Source organism: Gymnogyps californianus, chromosome 3 (genome assembly GCF_018139145.2).
Source record: "Gymnogyps californianus isolate 813 chromosome 3, ASM1813914v2, whole genome shotgun sequence".
In the NCBI taxonomy this organism is placed as follows: Eukaryota; Metazoa; Chordata; class Aves; order Accipitriformes; family Cathartidae; genus Gymnogyps; species Gymnogyps californianus.
In genome coordinates, this window is record NC_059473.1 from 122,702,331 (window position 1) to 122,717,180 (window position 14,850).

General features: G+C 41.4%; 1 protein-coding gene across 1 annotated transcript; it reads right to left on the reverse strand.

Moving 5' to 3' along the window:
• Positions 1-3,833: 3,833 nt before the first annotated feature.
• LOC127014045 (cytochrome P450 2K6-like) lies at positions 3,834-12,749 on the reverse strand. The gene is given in 10 exon segments (XM_050893072.1): positions 3,834-4,021; positions 5,799-5,940; positions 6,151-6,335; positions 7,049-7,171; positions 7,174-7,186; positions 7,808-7,981; positions 8,851-9,011; positions 9,304-9,453; positions 10,583-10,745; positions 12,564-12,749. Coding segments are annotated over 10 exon segments (1,485 nt in total).
• Positions 12,750-14,850: the final 2,101 nt, after the last annotated feature.

Genomic DNA, 14,850 nt, shown 5'->3' on the forward strand with positions numbered 1-14,850 from the left:
CGCTGCCTACGGGGAGAGAGCAGACGTGGAGGCTTGAAGCGGTGTTGACCTAGGGCTATTTTGGCTCTCAGTCAATTTTAACTTCCTTCTACTGTCGCCAGGAGGTGGGAGCCTTCGGCCAGCTGGAATTTGCAGACGATGTTTACTCAATGTTTAATAGCAAGTCAGAAGGTTCATTACAAAAGCACCAGCTATTTTGCCACGAGTGCATGCTTTATTTACTGAGGTTATCCAGTTACGGAATATTCAGGAAAAATCTTAATGACCCTCTGGACTCAGGTCAACTTGGCTTAAGGTTTTTCCTGAGAAGGGATCTGCTATAACAAGTACGCAAGTGTTATTTCTTTGCGTATGGTAGGCTGTGGCAGATACATCTATATTTGTGAAATAAATTTTCAGGGCTGTTTGACTTACTTGTAGCATTCCATCATTGGAAGAAGGTCGACAGAAAATAGCAGGGAAATGAGAGAGAAATAACAATTAAAGGAGAAGTTGCTGCTTTACAGGTACAAGTGTCATGTGGTAGGGGGAGAGTTTCTGTTTCTTCTCAGGGTGAGATGCAGTCAGTCAGCTGGTGTGTCTGACAGTAGTGTACCCAAACTGTCTGAGGCAATTGGGCAGACCAATAGACTAAATACTCTTGTGATTGTAACTGTGGGCTTTTTTGGTGAACATTAGATGAGGATGAATGTCCTGCTTCTAGTACAACTGGGTTCTGCCTTCTTCTGAAGTGTATGGGTCTTGCCTAGAGGAGTTACAGCCTCCATGATGTTGTTCATCCTGGTGATCTTGCAAACATCAAGCAACTGTGCTATAACTCATGCACAATCTGGCATTGCCATCTTTCAGATGATGTCCACCTTATTCTGAATTAGTAAAGACCTAGAAATGGAGGTTTAGCCTCTCCAGGGCTGGTGGCAACTGCTGACAAGTAGTGTAAAGAACAGGGGCCTGTTTTGCTCATGAAAAAATAATTTCTTTTCATAATTTTGTCTCCAAACCCCCAAGTGAAAAAACAGTGTTTAAACTGAGTGTTTTTTTTCTGAAATGCTGGAGCTGGAAAAAGACTAAAAAATCCATGTTGATCTGGTTCTATCTTTGAAGATAAATACATGGAAAGGCCTGAGATAGTAGGTTAATGGAGGTCACGTGAATCAATATGTACAAAGATGGTTAGATAAGACTAGCTGTTTTGTACAAACAGCAACTCTCTCAGGAAAACACAGTGCAATCGTATCACTTCCCACCTCTTCATGCACTGCGATCATGCTTTCAATTATCACATTCTTTCTATGGCTTCAGGATCTTTATTTAGTAGATAAATGCTTCTTGTTACATTGGATTTCTTATATTACTGAGATAAATATGTTTTGTTTAAAGGTTAGTAGGAGCAAGAAATGCAAACATCTGATTTGTTTTGAGCACTTTTTGATGATATGAGAAAGAACAGCTGCAGAAAATGAAGTGTAATCACCAACTTCTAACACATTTTCTACAGCGATTCCCTTTTTCAAACCTTGCCTGCAGTGGAACCCCCCCATATTTTCATAAATGTTTTTAACATTTAAAATTCAGAGACAGAGAATGAAAAAAATATTTTTATTCCTGGTAAACCTAATTAAATTGTAATTTTCACAGATATCAGCTAACTGATGAAAAACATCACCTTCTCCAAGTGCAAACATAGCTCAGAAGACAGACACACATAAGATTACAATGGAAATGTCCTGTAAGTTATGGTAGTTTTTCTCACAGGAGCCCTGGACTAAATAGCAACAGAGGCTGTGAGGATCTGGAGGACTACAACTTCCAGTGCAGCAGCTCTGATTTTTTTAAAAAGTTATTCCCCCTGAGATGCAAAATGGTACCCAATAATGAGGATGTACAGTTAGCACAGTTGGTACTTCAGAGGGGGTAACAACATGAGGATATACAGCTCAATGAGCACCATGAAGATACGTAGGAGTATTCTCCTATTGTAACTAGTAAGTTTGACCATTCTTCTGCATTGCTTTTCTCGTCTGTCCTCTACTGGAAGTGGAGACAACTGTGTATTGTTTAAAATGGCCAGGCTGAAGGGTGGATTTGGAGACATCTATAAATGTTCACAAAAAGTGGAAAAAAAAAAAAGACTCCTGCCACCATTGCACCTGTACAATCCTCTGTGGTCCCAGGAGCGTGTGGATATATGTATTAGCAAAAAAAGGCTATCAAATCATAGGCCAGATCCTAAAACGTCTACTGAAAGGCCAGTGCACCTTACTGTGTTCAGACCTGAAATGGATGTTCCAGGGGTAGGAAAAAACATGAACTTTTGCAGGATTCTTGTAAAGAGCAGGAAGAGCTCCATGTTGGCAAGGGTTTCACCTGCACCTGCTCTGCAGCCTGGATTGGAAAGTAGGAGAGACACGAGTTTTAAAATTCTTTGCCTTCTGAAATTTGGAAACAAATAAAAACTTCAGGCTAAATTTCCTTTCTATCTAACACCTTTGTAAATCCAGAAACTAAAATAAACAGATCTAAATGAGAAGTTTACTACCCCTTTGTAAAAATTTTCCTTAAAATTAAAAGGAAATTATTACACTAGAAAAATTCAAGAGGAGGGCAAATTTGCTCCTGAAAATAAAAATGATGCAACCACTCATGCAATTTTTGGATTCTCATATTATGTTCACTTTTGAGTCTTTAATCATTAGTCTCTATCTAGCAGTCTACATTTGAACACTCATAGATGGTAGAAGTATCTACATTATCTGAAACGTGCACATGGGGCTTATATGGCACAGGACCTGTCCCCCCAGCCTGGCAGCTGAAGGCCAAGCAAAAGATCTGAGGGTATCTAAAATGGTGCTAGAGGCTTGGGGTTAAAGCAATTGAATTGTGCTCTGTATATCAACTTGAAAGTGGATTGAATCTCCTCATAATTATTTAATTATTTACAGCCTAATGATCGGGTCTTTGTTTGGGTAAGGAGAAGAAGGCATATGGAAAAGTGTTGATATGAAACCCCCCAAACCAAGGGAATGAGATCAAACGAAGGGGAGTATTCAGAGGAATGTCTCCTTCGAGGAGAAGGAATGAGTGTCTTGGTTCAACACCTGCTCTCGGGAGAAATAGCAGAACAGGGAATATTGTCCTTCTAGTGCCAAGTAAAATAGCCAACCTATGAAAAGCTGAGCTTTAAGGCATAGCACAGAGGGTCAGCACTGATTACTGCCCAGGCAGAAGCAGGGACTGAATGCTACTGAAGAGAGGAAGGATTAGGGAGAAGAGCCAAGGGGAGAAGCCACAATGAGGTATTGGGGAACATCGGTATATCCAACCCAGCTTCAAACCCATCTGCCTGCCAAGACCAAACAACCCTTCTGTTCTGAAGGCCTGAAGCTCTGAACATCCCACATTCACCACAGAGGCTCTGCAGTGCTTATCTTTAAGCAGGACAGTATGAGCTAGGCACAGCTTCATGGTCCATATGTCTCTTTGGAGAAACCTGGACTTGGGAGCGTTTCTGGGAGATGATATGCTTTCAAAAAACACACATTACCAAGTGAAAATTGAAGTAAGACTGTGAAAGCTGAGGGTCTGTATTATTTGGCCCAGATTAGGTGATCTAATAGGTTGATCCATGAGTCATCAATTAGTCCACACTTCTGGTCCACTTCCGCCCTCCCCCAATAAATAAAAAATGAAAGAGCACCACTTTGTTTTAGAAGTACAGGAAACCTTCATTAAGATGTAGTCTCGTGAATTATTTTGGCCAAAGAATTAAAAAGGCAGATATCATGGAAAAGTAATTTAAACATTTTTTCAACAAACTGATGCTGATTAGAGTTTTAGGAACGTGTTACAGCACACATTTTATAGGGTTTGGGGATGATGTTAAATGAAATAGCAGGGCTGAGGTCCAGGTCTGAGATAGACACGCCAGGGGGAGGGTGGAAGGTGAACCTCTGCAGGAGGCTGGTGAAGAAGAGGAAGAGCTCCATTTTGGCAAGAGTCTCACCGGTGCAGATCCTCAGCCCTGGAACAAAATGCAGAACGGCCATGAGAGAGTCAGTGGGAGCTGCTTCTTCAATAGTTGGAAGAAATAAAAACCTCTGAGCAGCTCTTATTTTGAGGAAGATCAGTGGGAATCTAGAACAGTTGGAATGTCATGTCCTAGCTATGAATAAAGAACACAGTAGCTCTTAAAAGTTTATTGAGTACAAGAATCATCTGAGAGAGAGGATACTTGATCTTCAGAGGTATGATAATAAAGCCACCTGGTGATTTTTTTTCTTTTCCTTTGTCTAAATGCTCGCATTTGGGGAGAAATGTATGGAAGTGCAATCTGAATTCCTTAATGCCTGTTTTCAATAAAATTTCTATTTTTCTTCATTTTCAGATTTTTCCTCTACTTGGTTCAATTTTTGGATCGCAGACCAACTTTGGCTAGTTGAGTCTAGACTTTTGCTCTATTAGTCTAGTCACAGGCAATTTTTTATATTAAAATTTGTCAGAAAAGACCTTGGAGACTCACAAATGCTGGCTAGAGTGGGACTGGGGCGGAACGTGGTGGAGATATTCTATGGAGCCCCTAATATAAGCCTTTCTTCAAAAGCGCTGTGAATATAAATTTTTCTCAGTCCTGATCAAATTCAGCAGCTTGTAAACTGCCTTAATCAGACTATGATGATTCAAGGCCAGAACTAACAAAAACTTGAACTAAGATTTGTTTTTAACTCCCTTGTATGACAGAAAGTGGAAAATGAAGAGCTGTTGCATGGCTGCCCTATGAAATAAGCCCTCCAGGGAATGCCCAGACCTGACACTCCCTGGATGTGCTTTCAGCTAGGACATCTAGACTTAAATTTGAAAAAGAAGGCCTGTGAACTGGAAGTATAAGTCCTTCTATGAGAAAAAATTATTTACTGTATGTTGGATGGTGAGTATGGCAAAAAAAAATCTTACTCAAATATCACGCAGAATTAAAAATAGACAAATAGGGTCTATAAAAAATGCAGTGTTGTGGATATGATAGACAAGTTAGCCAGAGACTGATGTATAGGAACTTAATGGAGCAATGACAGAGCCTGCAAAGCAGGAGAAATGCCAGAGAAGGAGCAGCCATCATGGGGGTCAGAATCTCCCATGCTTTGGCAAATGGTGCAGGTGTGTAAGCTTAAGTGAACGTCACGCTCTGCGAAAGCCTCAAAAGGCAACCCCTTTCTGTCCTTTGATTTTACACAGAATTTGGGGTTTTATATAAGACAACTCCTCTTTGTTGACACAGTATCTGAAGTCTTGATCCCAGCTGACGTTATTCGTGACTTTTTAAAAGGGACATGCAAAAAAGAAACATGATTCCCCAGGAAAGACACAGAAGCCACCTTTCCTGTGTGCTTTGTGTGTGGTCATAGACAATGCAGCTGGGTATGGTAAGAGTCAGAGACAAAGCAGCCCAGGCCATAGAGCAGTTGTGGGCTACAGATTATAATGCAGAAATGTGTTATCTAAACCATCATGGAATTTGCTGAAAATCTCCCTCATATTTAAGAAGGCACTACAAATTCTCATTTATAATCATTGAGTGCTGAGAAGCCAATAACATCCAGAGGCTGGAGGAATGAGCAGACATTTGTGAGTACTCTCTCTTATCAGAGGTGTGTCCTGAGAAATCTGTGAAATATGGGTTGTGAAATGGTCCCATGAAAAAGACAGTGTGGAGGCCAGGCTTCAGTACCAAAAAACCACTGGTACAAGTGGTTCTTGTCTAACATCTCTACTTGCAACAGCAGTAAATGGAAAAGAGAAGGCACCTGCTGAAAAAGGCATGAAAGCATCTTTCTTCACAAATTTTCCGTTGGCATCAAGAAAGTGCTCAAGATCGAACATGTCTGGTTTCTCCCACTGCGATTTGTCTTGCAGGACAGAGGTCAGTAAGGGGATGATGTAGGTTCCCTGCAAAATAAGACAGTGGAATTAATCCGTGGACAAATATTGTGGTGGCAGTAATGGCAATAAGAGTTCCAAGATTGTCAGCCTGGAGAAAGAGATTATTCTGACTGCTGTTATGTGAATTCATTAGAGAGTTCATGTTTATCACATTGACCAGGTTTGAGAAAGAAGAAATGCTAAAAGAAACAAGGAACAATTCTGTAGGCATCTCACCTTGGGAATGAAATAGCCTTTGAGGGTGACATCTGCAGCAGTCTCATGAGGCAAATCCAATGGCAGGATATTAGCGAACCTCTGAATTTCATGGATGACAGCATCCGTATATGGCATCTGAGTTCGATGCTCAATCCGTGGGGGGTTTGACCCTATCACTTGCTCTATCTCTTCTTGGACCTTTCCTGAGGAAAGAATCAACTATAAGAAAGAGACAAGGACTCATTGATCCCTGAGACATACTGTGCTTTACTGATTTAAAGTCTAAAAGGCCTTGAGTGAACACCATAAATTCTCCCAAAATCTTTTTTTTGCTTTCAGAAGTAATGGGAGATAGACAGAACTACAGTGTTTGATTATTTCTTTACCAATAAGAAACCTAAGGACTTCTCTTTTTCTGCCCTGTCTTCTGCCTAAAGTTTGTTGCTCTGACCAAGAGGTGTCTCAAAAACCCCACTTGGCTCCTAACAGTTGTACCATAAACTGGAACGGAGATGTCAGACAAAGAGCAATTCCCTGAATCTTCTCAGGTATTTAAAGCCTTGGTACAGTCCATTTAACATTTGCACAGGCCTTTGGTTTATGAACAGCCTGTTTCTGAGGGAAACCTGGAGCAATTTCATTGGCCAACACAGGACAGCTCTCTTCTTCTTAATTAATGAGATTTTACTGAGCAAAGGACCTGGTCCATATGAACTCTGTTTAGAATCTACTGGTAGGCTGACTAGTGGGCCCCTCACTGGGTCTGAACCGCAGGGCACAGCGATACCTAGACAATAATTAGCTGGGAATCTTGGCTTTTTGTAACTTAGTGTATTAACAGGTATGTTGACCCTCCAGGTTCCCGTTCAGTTCCTAATGCACTGAGTCTAACAGCATCTGTCATAAAACCACTTACTCTGAATTTCAGGGTACTTTAGCATCAGCAGAAAGCTCCAGTTTAGTGTGGTGGAAATTGTTTCAACACCAGCAGTAAACAAATTGCTCACCAAACTTAGCAAGTTGCTATTATGGAAATACCCACTGTAGTGGATTTCTCCACTGAAAGAAGTGGTTGAGATAAAAGGATGAAAACTTAAAGCTTTCCATGTGAAAATGCAGTTTACATAGCTAAACATTTACTAAGAAATAAATCTTATATTTTAAAAAAGTGTAAAAGACAAAGAAGAGTGTTGGGCTTGTACCTGGAGAAGAGCGTTGACACAGGTTTTATGTTTTGCATGATCTCTGCGTTTACTGGGGCCAGCTGCAAAGAGAGCTGGTTTATCTATGAAGAAGGTAACCCAGATATGTCAGAGACCCCAAATAAGGACCCCAGTAAAACCCAGGTAGCGCTTTTGTTCTGTAATGCATTACATTTTTGAAAGAGCCAGAAGGGCTAGGACAACAGAGAGAGCAGATAAAAAGATGCAGCCTCTGTAAATGTATTGATACAGTCTGAAGAAAAGCATAAGTAAGGATAAATGTTTGCTGATTAAAAGGAGTTGGAACTGCAACACAGCGAAATATCTGTTCAACTCTACCAGTTCATTATATGTATTTTGTCAAAGATAGGCTCCCTAAAGAAATATAGCTATAATTATAAGGACTGAAAGGAAATTGTAAATGTCTTCATATAACCATAAAAGTTGGAATAAATGAGAAAAGATTCAGTTACCTCCTGCTGTTTAACAAGGAGAGCATCAATAAAACTTCTTTGATCATTTTTGTCCAGGGTTTTGAGACATTCTGCAAAAGTGATTTGTACATAAGCATGGAATTCATCTCTGTTTTGGAGAAGAGTCTTGTTAGCCCTTAGGAGTAATCCAAGGTGTGGGAAGACGTTGTACATCTACAAGAGTGAAAGGTATTAGAGAGAATTTACCAGCCAGAGGTCTGAAAACACTACGGAAACAAATTAATAATATTGTGCCCGTTTTGCAGATACAAAGACAAAGACTTAACATTAATATTTTGTTCTTTAGAACATGAAAAAGTGACTGGATGAATTCATGGTAGAAAATCCATCAAGGACCGCTGAATACATGGAAAACTCTCAGCCCCAAGTTACTATTTTGCAGGAGTAGTGTAGATGTCAGACACACATCTGCAACTTGCCACCAGGGAGATGGAAATGTTGCCCAGCAACTTTTTTTATTGTTTTAGCCAGCTCTTCCGCTAACTTTTTTTTTTCTGTTTCAAAGCCTGAAGGAACAGAAGTGAATCTGGTGTGCGGCAGCATTGCATGCGAGTATCAGAGAGTATTTATTACTCATTGAGACATTTCAGTGTACTAAAAGCATGGGAAAATAGATTTTGTATCGGGGCTCCTTGTACAGGTAGACCACATACTCTATAGCTTCTCCCTGCCCTATGTTCTGAGAGTGTACTGTTTTGCCTGGTCACTTTACACGTGTGAACCATATTTTTGGGGAATGCTGAGGTTGTTCTTCACGCACTACGCAGTCTGATTTTTGCAGTCCAGATTTAGCATTCTTCAAACTATAGCTTAAGTATTTTTTTGAGAGGCTGGGGGTTTGATTGTTGGCTTCAAGATTCCCAGACTGTCTCTCAAGCTTTGGTTTGCCCCAGAAAGTGCTTGTAAACCTATGACCTCTCAGAGCCTCAGATTTTTCTGTTTAATAGAAACAATTGACTACCAGTATTACTATGTTCCTAAGGCATCCAGTGGAACAGCAACATAAAAATGTTTATCATTACCGTAACCAAAGGCTTCCCAGCAAGCCTTGTGCTTTCATTGGTCAAATGTAGAAGTCTCACAAATCTGGAGTCTTTGTAGTCAAATCGTTTTCCAAATAATATTGACACAATTATGTTAGCAACTGCTGCATGAATCATTTTACTAGCGTCAAAGGGCTTTCCTATACAATGAACAAAAGAATATATTACATTGTGGCAAGAGATGTAATTTGTAAATATAAATTTAATACTAATTATTGCTATTTATTTGTTATGATTGATTGCTATTATTGATTATGATTCAATGTTAGAATACCATGCCAAGACACAAAAATGCCAGAGGAGCCCAATTCATCAAATTGGTTCAGCTTGAAGTACATTTCTTAAAAAGGTCTGAACTTGAGAAGGTTACTGGCAAGCCTCTGGGTACTTGAACAAAACCTTAGAGGTTTGAGGAATGAATCATCTACCCACCTTCTTGTGACCCGATGGTGTCTGCCAGATACCCGTACTCCTCCACAATGCGGTCCTCAATGGCCCTTTTTCCCATTCCAAAGTCTCATAAGGTTGTGAGAGTAAATCTTCGCATCACCTTCCAGTTTTCACCACGAGAAAAAACAATCCCTGACACAAAGAGAACATTTCAAGGTGGCAGAAGATTTTAAGTAACTAATTTGTAGGCAAATAATGTAGATATTTAGTAGAAGTCACTTTTAAAACGAGCTAAATTACATCTGGCTGAGGAAAAAACAGCTTTACCTTAAGTATTTTCAGGCCTCAACAATAGGTTTATTGCACACAAAAAAAGGAAGATAAACTATTTAAGAAGTATTTAATCAAATCTTAAGAAGAATATATATCTCTGAGAGACACTTGTCACTGAAAGAAAGAGGGCATTGGAAATTCAAGTTCAAACCGCTGATCATCATACTTTGGAACTGGAATTGAACAGAGATCTTATGTCTGTGATGATTGCAGGAGAAACCTGACTAGGCACAAATGTCTTCAAAATTTAGGTAGCGTCTTAAAACCTCCTCAATCAATTTTTCCCTAGAATTGTTACACCATGTAACTAATGACGTCAGTTGTATTTTTTTCAAGAAGAAAAAATAAGGTGTAAAGAAAGCTTACATACAGTAATGTGATCAAAAGATGCAACTGTTAAAATCTTCACAGGATTATTACTGAATTTGTCCAAGGGTCTTTGGAGATGTAAATATGAAACTCTCATGCAAAATGAGAATGAAGTTTAGGTGTGAAATTCTTATTTGGAAACCCAGCTCAGTACACAATATTCCCTTTATTAAAATAAATCCCCAAATCTGTATGTGTTCCATTCTGTTGTCACATTCAGATTTTAAAAACAGTATTCACCACTTGAAATGAGAAGCAGTGGTATAATACTCATTTCAGGAAAAGGAGATTCTATAATAAGCTCAAAACAACAGAAGTCCAGAACCACACTACGAGAGCTAGAAATGCCTTCCCTGGCATGCATGCCTCTGTTCTAGATCCTGAGAGTGTGACACTATCCGTTATCTGTTGCTGCTGTTATTGTAAGAGATATGGTTGTTTTGATGTCACTGTCAGTACTTTCAAATTTGAATAAATGCACTGAAGTCAATGAAATTGCTCCCTGTTTCCAATGCTTCATATGGTCTCTGATCCAAAGTGATGTCCCACCTTCTGTTTCATCTGTAGGAAAAACTTTTTGAATAAGTCAAGCTGATAAGGAAAAATAAAACCAACTTACCATTTCCTCTGGTCAAGTCTTCAAAGATTGGGATTCTAGGTCTCTCTGCAAATGCATCTGCCTGGTTTACGAGAGCTTCCTTCACTGTCTCATGCCCAGAAATCACTACTGTTTTCTTTAGCCCCATCTGAACACTGAAGACTGGACCATATATTTTTGACAGCTGTCAGAAGAAGATAACAGTGATTTACAGCTTTTACAGCTTACAAAGAAGTTCACCAGCTTTTCAGTGCTGCTTATTTTCCTGTCCTGCCTCTAAGTTACCAAAATGTTAAATGTTTTCCTAAGTACAGAGAAAGAGAATTGATTTAAATAATGTGAATATGCCAGACATTATGATGGCTAATGACTAAATGGCACAGTCAGGAGTGGAGTCCCGTTGTGCTAAACTGAGCAGAACTGTTAACAGCTGAAACCCCAAGTCAGTCAGGGATTGTGCTGACAGCTCTGTCTTCCCTCAGGAACCCCTGTAAATTCAATTTTTGACTCATCTTTTCGCACTGATCTCTATGTTATTGTGTTTCTTTTATTTATGGACTAAACCGGTTCAAACCTTTGCTACCACTATTGTGTAAAAAACCCAGCGTGTTTCTGGCCAGGATGTAGCATTAGGTAAATTCTCACTTTTTATATATGACTACATCCACCATGAATCTGTCTCAGAGACAATGTTTGGCCTAAGCTGGTATCTTTTTAGCTTGTACAGGCAGTTTTATTTTCATATAACTCGATGTTTCTGATTCTCCTGACAATAGGAGGGGTTCTTCCTGACCACACTTATTTTCTAGTGTGTTTGCACAGAGAAACAGAAGGCAACCATTTAGCATCGATAAGCAAAATGTTCAGCAGCTGGTGAGCAAGTCCAGCCGACTATATGAAATAACATAGCAGCAGCGAGACGTGTCTGAATTAAGAGTAGCTTTTTTGATGGTGATACTGTTATCCCAGACTGCTGTAGCTGTGGCAGAACATGATCTTTTCAAAGGGTGTTCTCCAGTAAGAACACTTGCAATGGTGATGCTCAGGATGAGCATATGGTCTCCAATTGCATTTACACACTAAGTCTGTGTGAATATTAAACCTTGAGCTAAGCTGAAGTCAGAGAACCAACCTCCTCCATTAGAATGGATTCACTGAATTACAGTAGAGACATGTTGGTTCTGTTGGCCTGAAAAGAGATGGAGCTTGCTTTTGCCAACACAATTAGGCTGCATTGGATAGCTACAGTGATTTTCCAGATACTGCATCTGAGCGGTCTTTTCATTTGTAGATGTAACATACATACAGATATGTAGGTGCAAATATCCCTTTTAAAATCATCAGCAAGGAGGACGTGTAATTTCAATGTCTAAGTAGAAAAAACTCTAAGAAAGGAGCAGATTCGTAGAAGACTTCTGACTCAAAATCAGGAAAGTCCTACAATAAACTAGGTAAAGAAAGCACTAGAAGAAAACTGAAAGATTTATTACTTTGATTTGCTTAGATCTTTGGTGTATATTCTGGCAACTGTTAGCCTTGAATATTAAGAGTATATAGTTATCTTCAGCTTTTGGGGAAGAAAGGAGGAAAGGGAGATGAAAAGGGTTGCTAAGTCAGTGAAGGCAGGAAGCTGCAGTTGCAACCCCAGACACATCCATCAGTGGAACGTGGAGGAAGTTAGGCCACATATCAAAATCACTCCTTATTCAGTTACCTTTTTCTCAAAATTACCACAAAAATAAAGTGAGCATTTGTTATTAATTTGAGAGTTGTTTAAGGCTGAAGCCTAGATGCATGAAGTTGCATGGAGAAGGTATTACAGTAAAGAACAAATCTCACTGCCTTCAAAGTTTTCTGCTCAAATAACCGTCTCCTGTCCCTTGCTAAGGGTCATCTGTGGATGCAACATGTCGGGTGCAATAGGAGAAACTCTCTGACATCTTGGACTATGGGGCTTGGTGATACGTGCAATTACGGGACCAATAGAAAAGATAATGACTACCTGTAGGTAAGTCCTGTAGGGTCTCTTCAAATCAAACAAATGCAGATTTCCAATGATAGGTAATGCTCTTGGTCCTGGGGGAAAATTCTTCCTCCGGTGGTTATTCCAGAAACCTCCCATTTTCCAAATGGATAGAAAAGTCAGGATGAACACTAAACCAATGGAAGTGCAGCTGCTCCAGTCCATCTCTATTTAGCCAAGTATTTGCTACAGAAGAGAAAAGAGAAAATGTGGACTCTGGATCTCTGTCCTGCAAAAATTTCCCGTGAGAGACGCTTGTACTAGTCCATAAAACTCTTTCCCAGTGAAGGGTATGTTTTTCTTGCGATTGCTGGCTGGTTTTGTTCTCTTCCCCCACGCTTGCTAATGAATCCTCAGTACAGTACAGAGGCAGGTGAATGTTTGCTAGCCAAGTGTGTGTGACTGGGTCAGCGTGTAGCTCACTGTCCAAGCATGAAAGTCCAAGAACATGGAGAACCACAGGTCGTCAACCTCGTGTTTGGTATAAAAGTCATAAATTCTGCGTGCTCTTCAGGTTACTGATTAGGTTACTGATTAGTTATATTTTCGTCATTAGTACAGGCACAGCCCTGATACCCTGAGAACTGAAACCAGAATGCCAATGCCCAAGTGACTAGTGCACAGAGATTTATTTTTTTTAAAGCACTTAGCAATTGGTATAACTTTACTTCCATTGAATTCATTGGGAATTTCAAATCACGGAATCACAGAATGGTCGAGGTTGGAAGGGACCTCTGGAAGTCATCTGGGCCAACCCCCCTGCTCAAGCAGTGCCACTGAGAGCCAGTTGCCCTAGACTGTGTCCAGACAGCTTTTGAATGTCTCCAAGGAGGGAGACTCCACAACCTCCCTGGGCAACCTGTGCCAGTCCTCAGTCACTCTCACAGTAAAAAAGTGTTTCCTCACGTTGAGAGGGAACCTCCTGTGTTTCAGGGTGTGCCCATGGCCTCTTGTCCTGTCACTGGACACCACTGAAAAGAGCCTGGCTCTGTCTTCTTTGTACCCTTCCTCCAGGGTTTTATGCATACTGATAAGATCCCCCTGAGCCTTCTCTCCTCCAGGCTAAACAGTCCCAGCTCTTTCAGTGTTTCCTCATATAAGAGATGCTCCAGTCCCTTCAGCATCTTTGTGGCCCTTTGCTGGACTCTCTCCACTATGCCCATATCTCTTTTGTACTGGGATCCCAGAACTGGACACAGCACTCCAGGTGTGGCCTCATCAGTGCTGAGCCGAGGGGAAGGATCACCTCCCTCGACCTGCTGGCAACACTGCTCCTAATGCAGTCCACGATACCAATAGCCTTCTTTGTGGCAGTGGCACATTGTTGCCTCATGTTCAACTTGGTGTCCACCAGCACCCCCAGGTCTTTTTCTGTCAAGCTGTTTTCCAGGTGGGTGGCCCACGCCACGTACTGGTCCCTGAGGTTGTTCTTCCCCAGGTGCAGGACTTTGCACTTCTCCTTGTTGAACTTCGTGAGGTTCCTGTCAGTCCATTTCTCCAGCCTATTGAGGTGCCTCTAGATGGTGGCACAACCTTCTGGTGTTATCAGCCACCCCTCCCAGCTTGCTGTCATCAGCAAGCTTGCTGAGGGTATGCTCTGCCCCATCATCTAGATCATTAATAAAGACATTAAACAGGACTGGACCCCGTATTGACCCCTGGGGTACCCTGCTAGTTACTGGCCTCCAAGAAAATGCAGAAAGGCCATAAGAAAGTCAGTGGGAGCTGCTTCTTGAACTGTTGTCAGAGGAGAGGAGGGGAGGGGAGGGGAGGGGAGGGGAGGGGAGGGGAGGGGAGGGAAGGGAAGGGAAGGGAAGGGAAGGGAAGGAAGGGAAGGGAAGGGAAGGGAAGGGAAGGGAAGGGAAGGGAAGGGAAGGGAAGGGAAGGGAAGGGAAGGGGAGGGGAGGGGAGGGGAGGGAGGGAGGGGAGGGGAGGGGAGGGGAGGGGAGGGGAGGGGAGGGGCAGGGCGGAGCAAGGTGAGGCGAGGCGAGAAGACCTCTGGGAAGTGTCTGAGAGGCCAGCTCCAATGGGAAAGGGGTCTTAGATGTCCAGTTCCCCTCAGAGCCCTAAAAACAAAATGAAAGATACCTGCTGAAAGAGGCATGAAAGCGTCTTTACAAACTTCCCCTCAGAGTCGAGGAAATGCTCAGGGTAGAAGGTGTCTGGTTTCTCCCACTAGGATTTGTCTTGCAGGACAGAGGCCAGTAAGGGGACGATGTAGGTTACCTGCAAGCCAAGGCAGAGCAGTTATTGCACTGAGGATGGT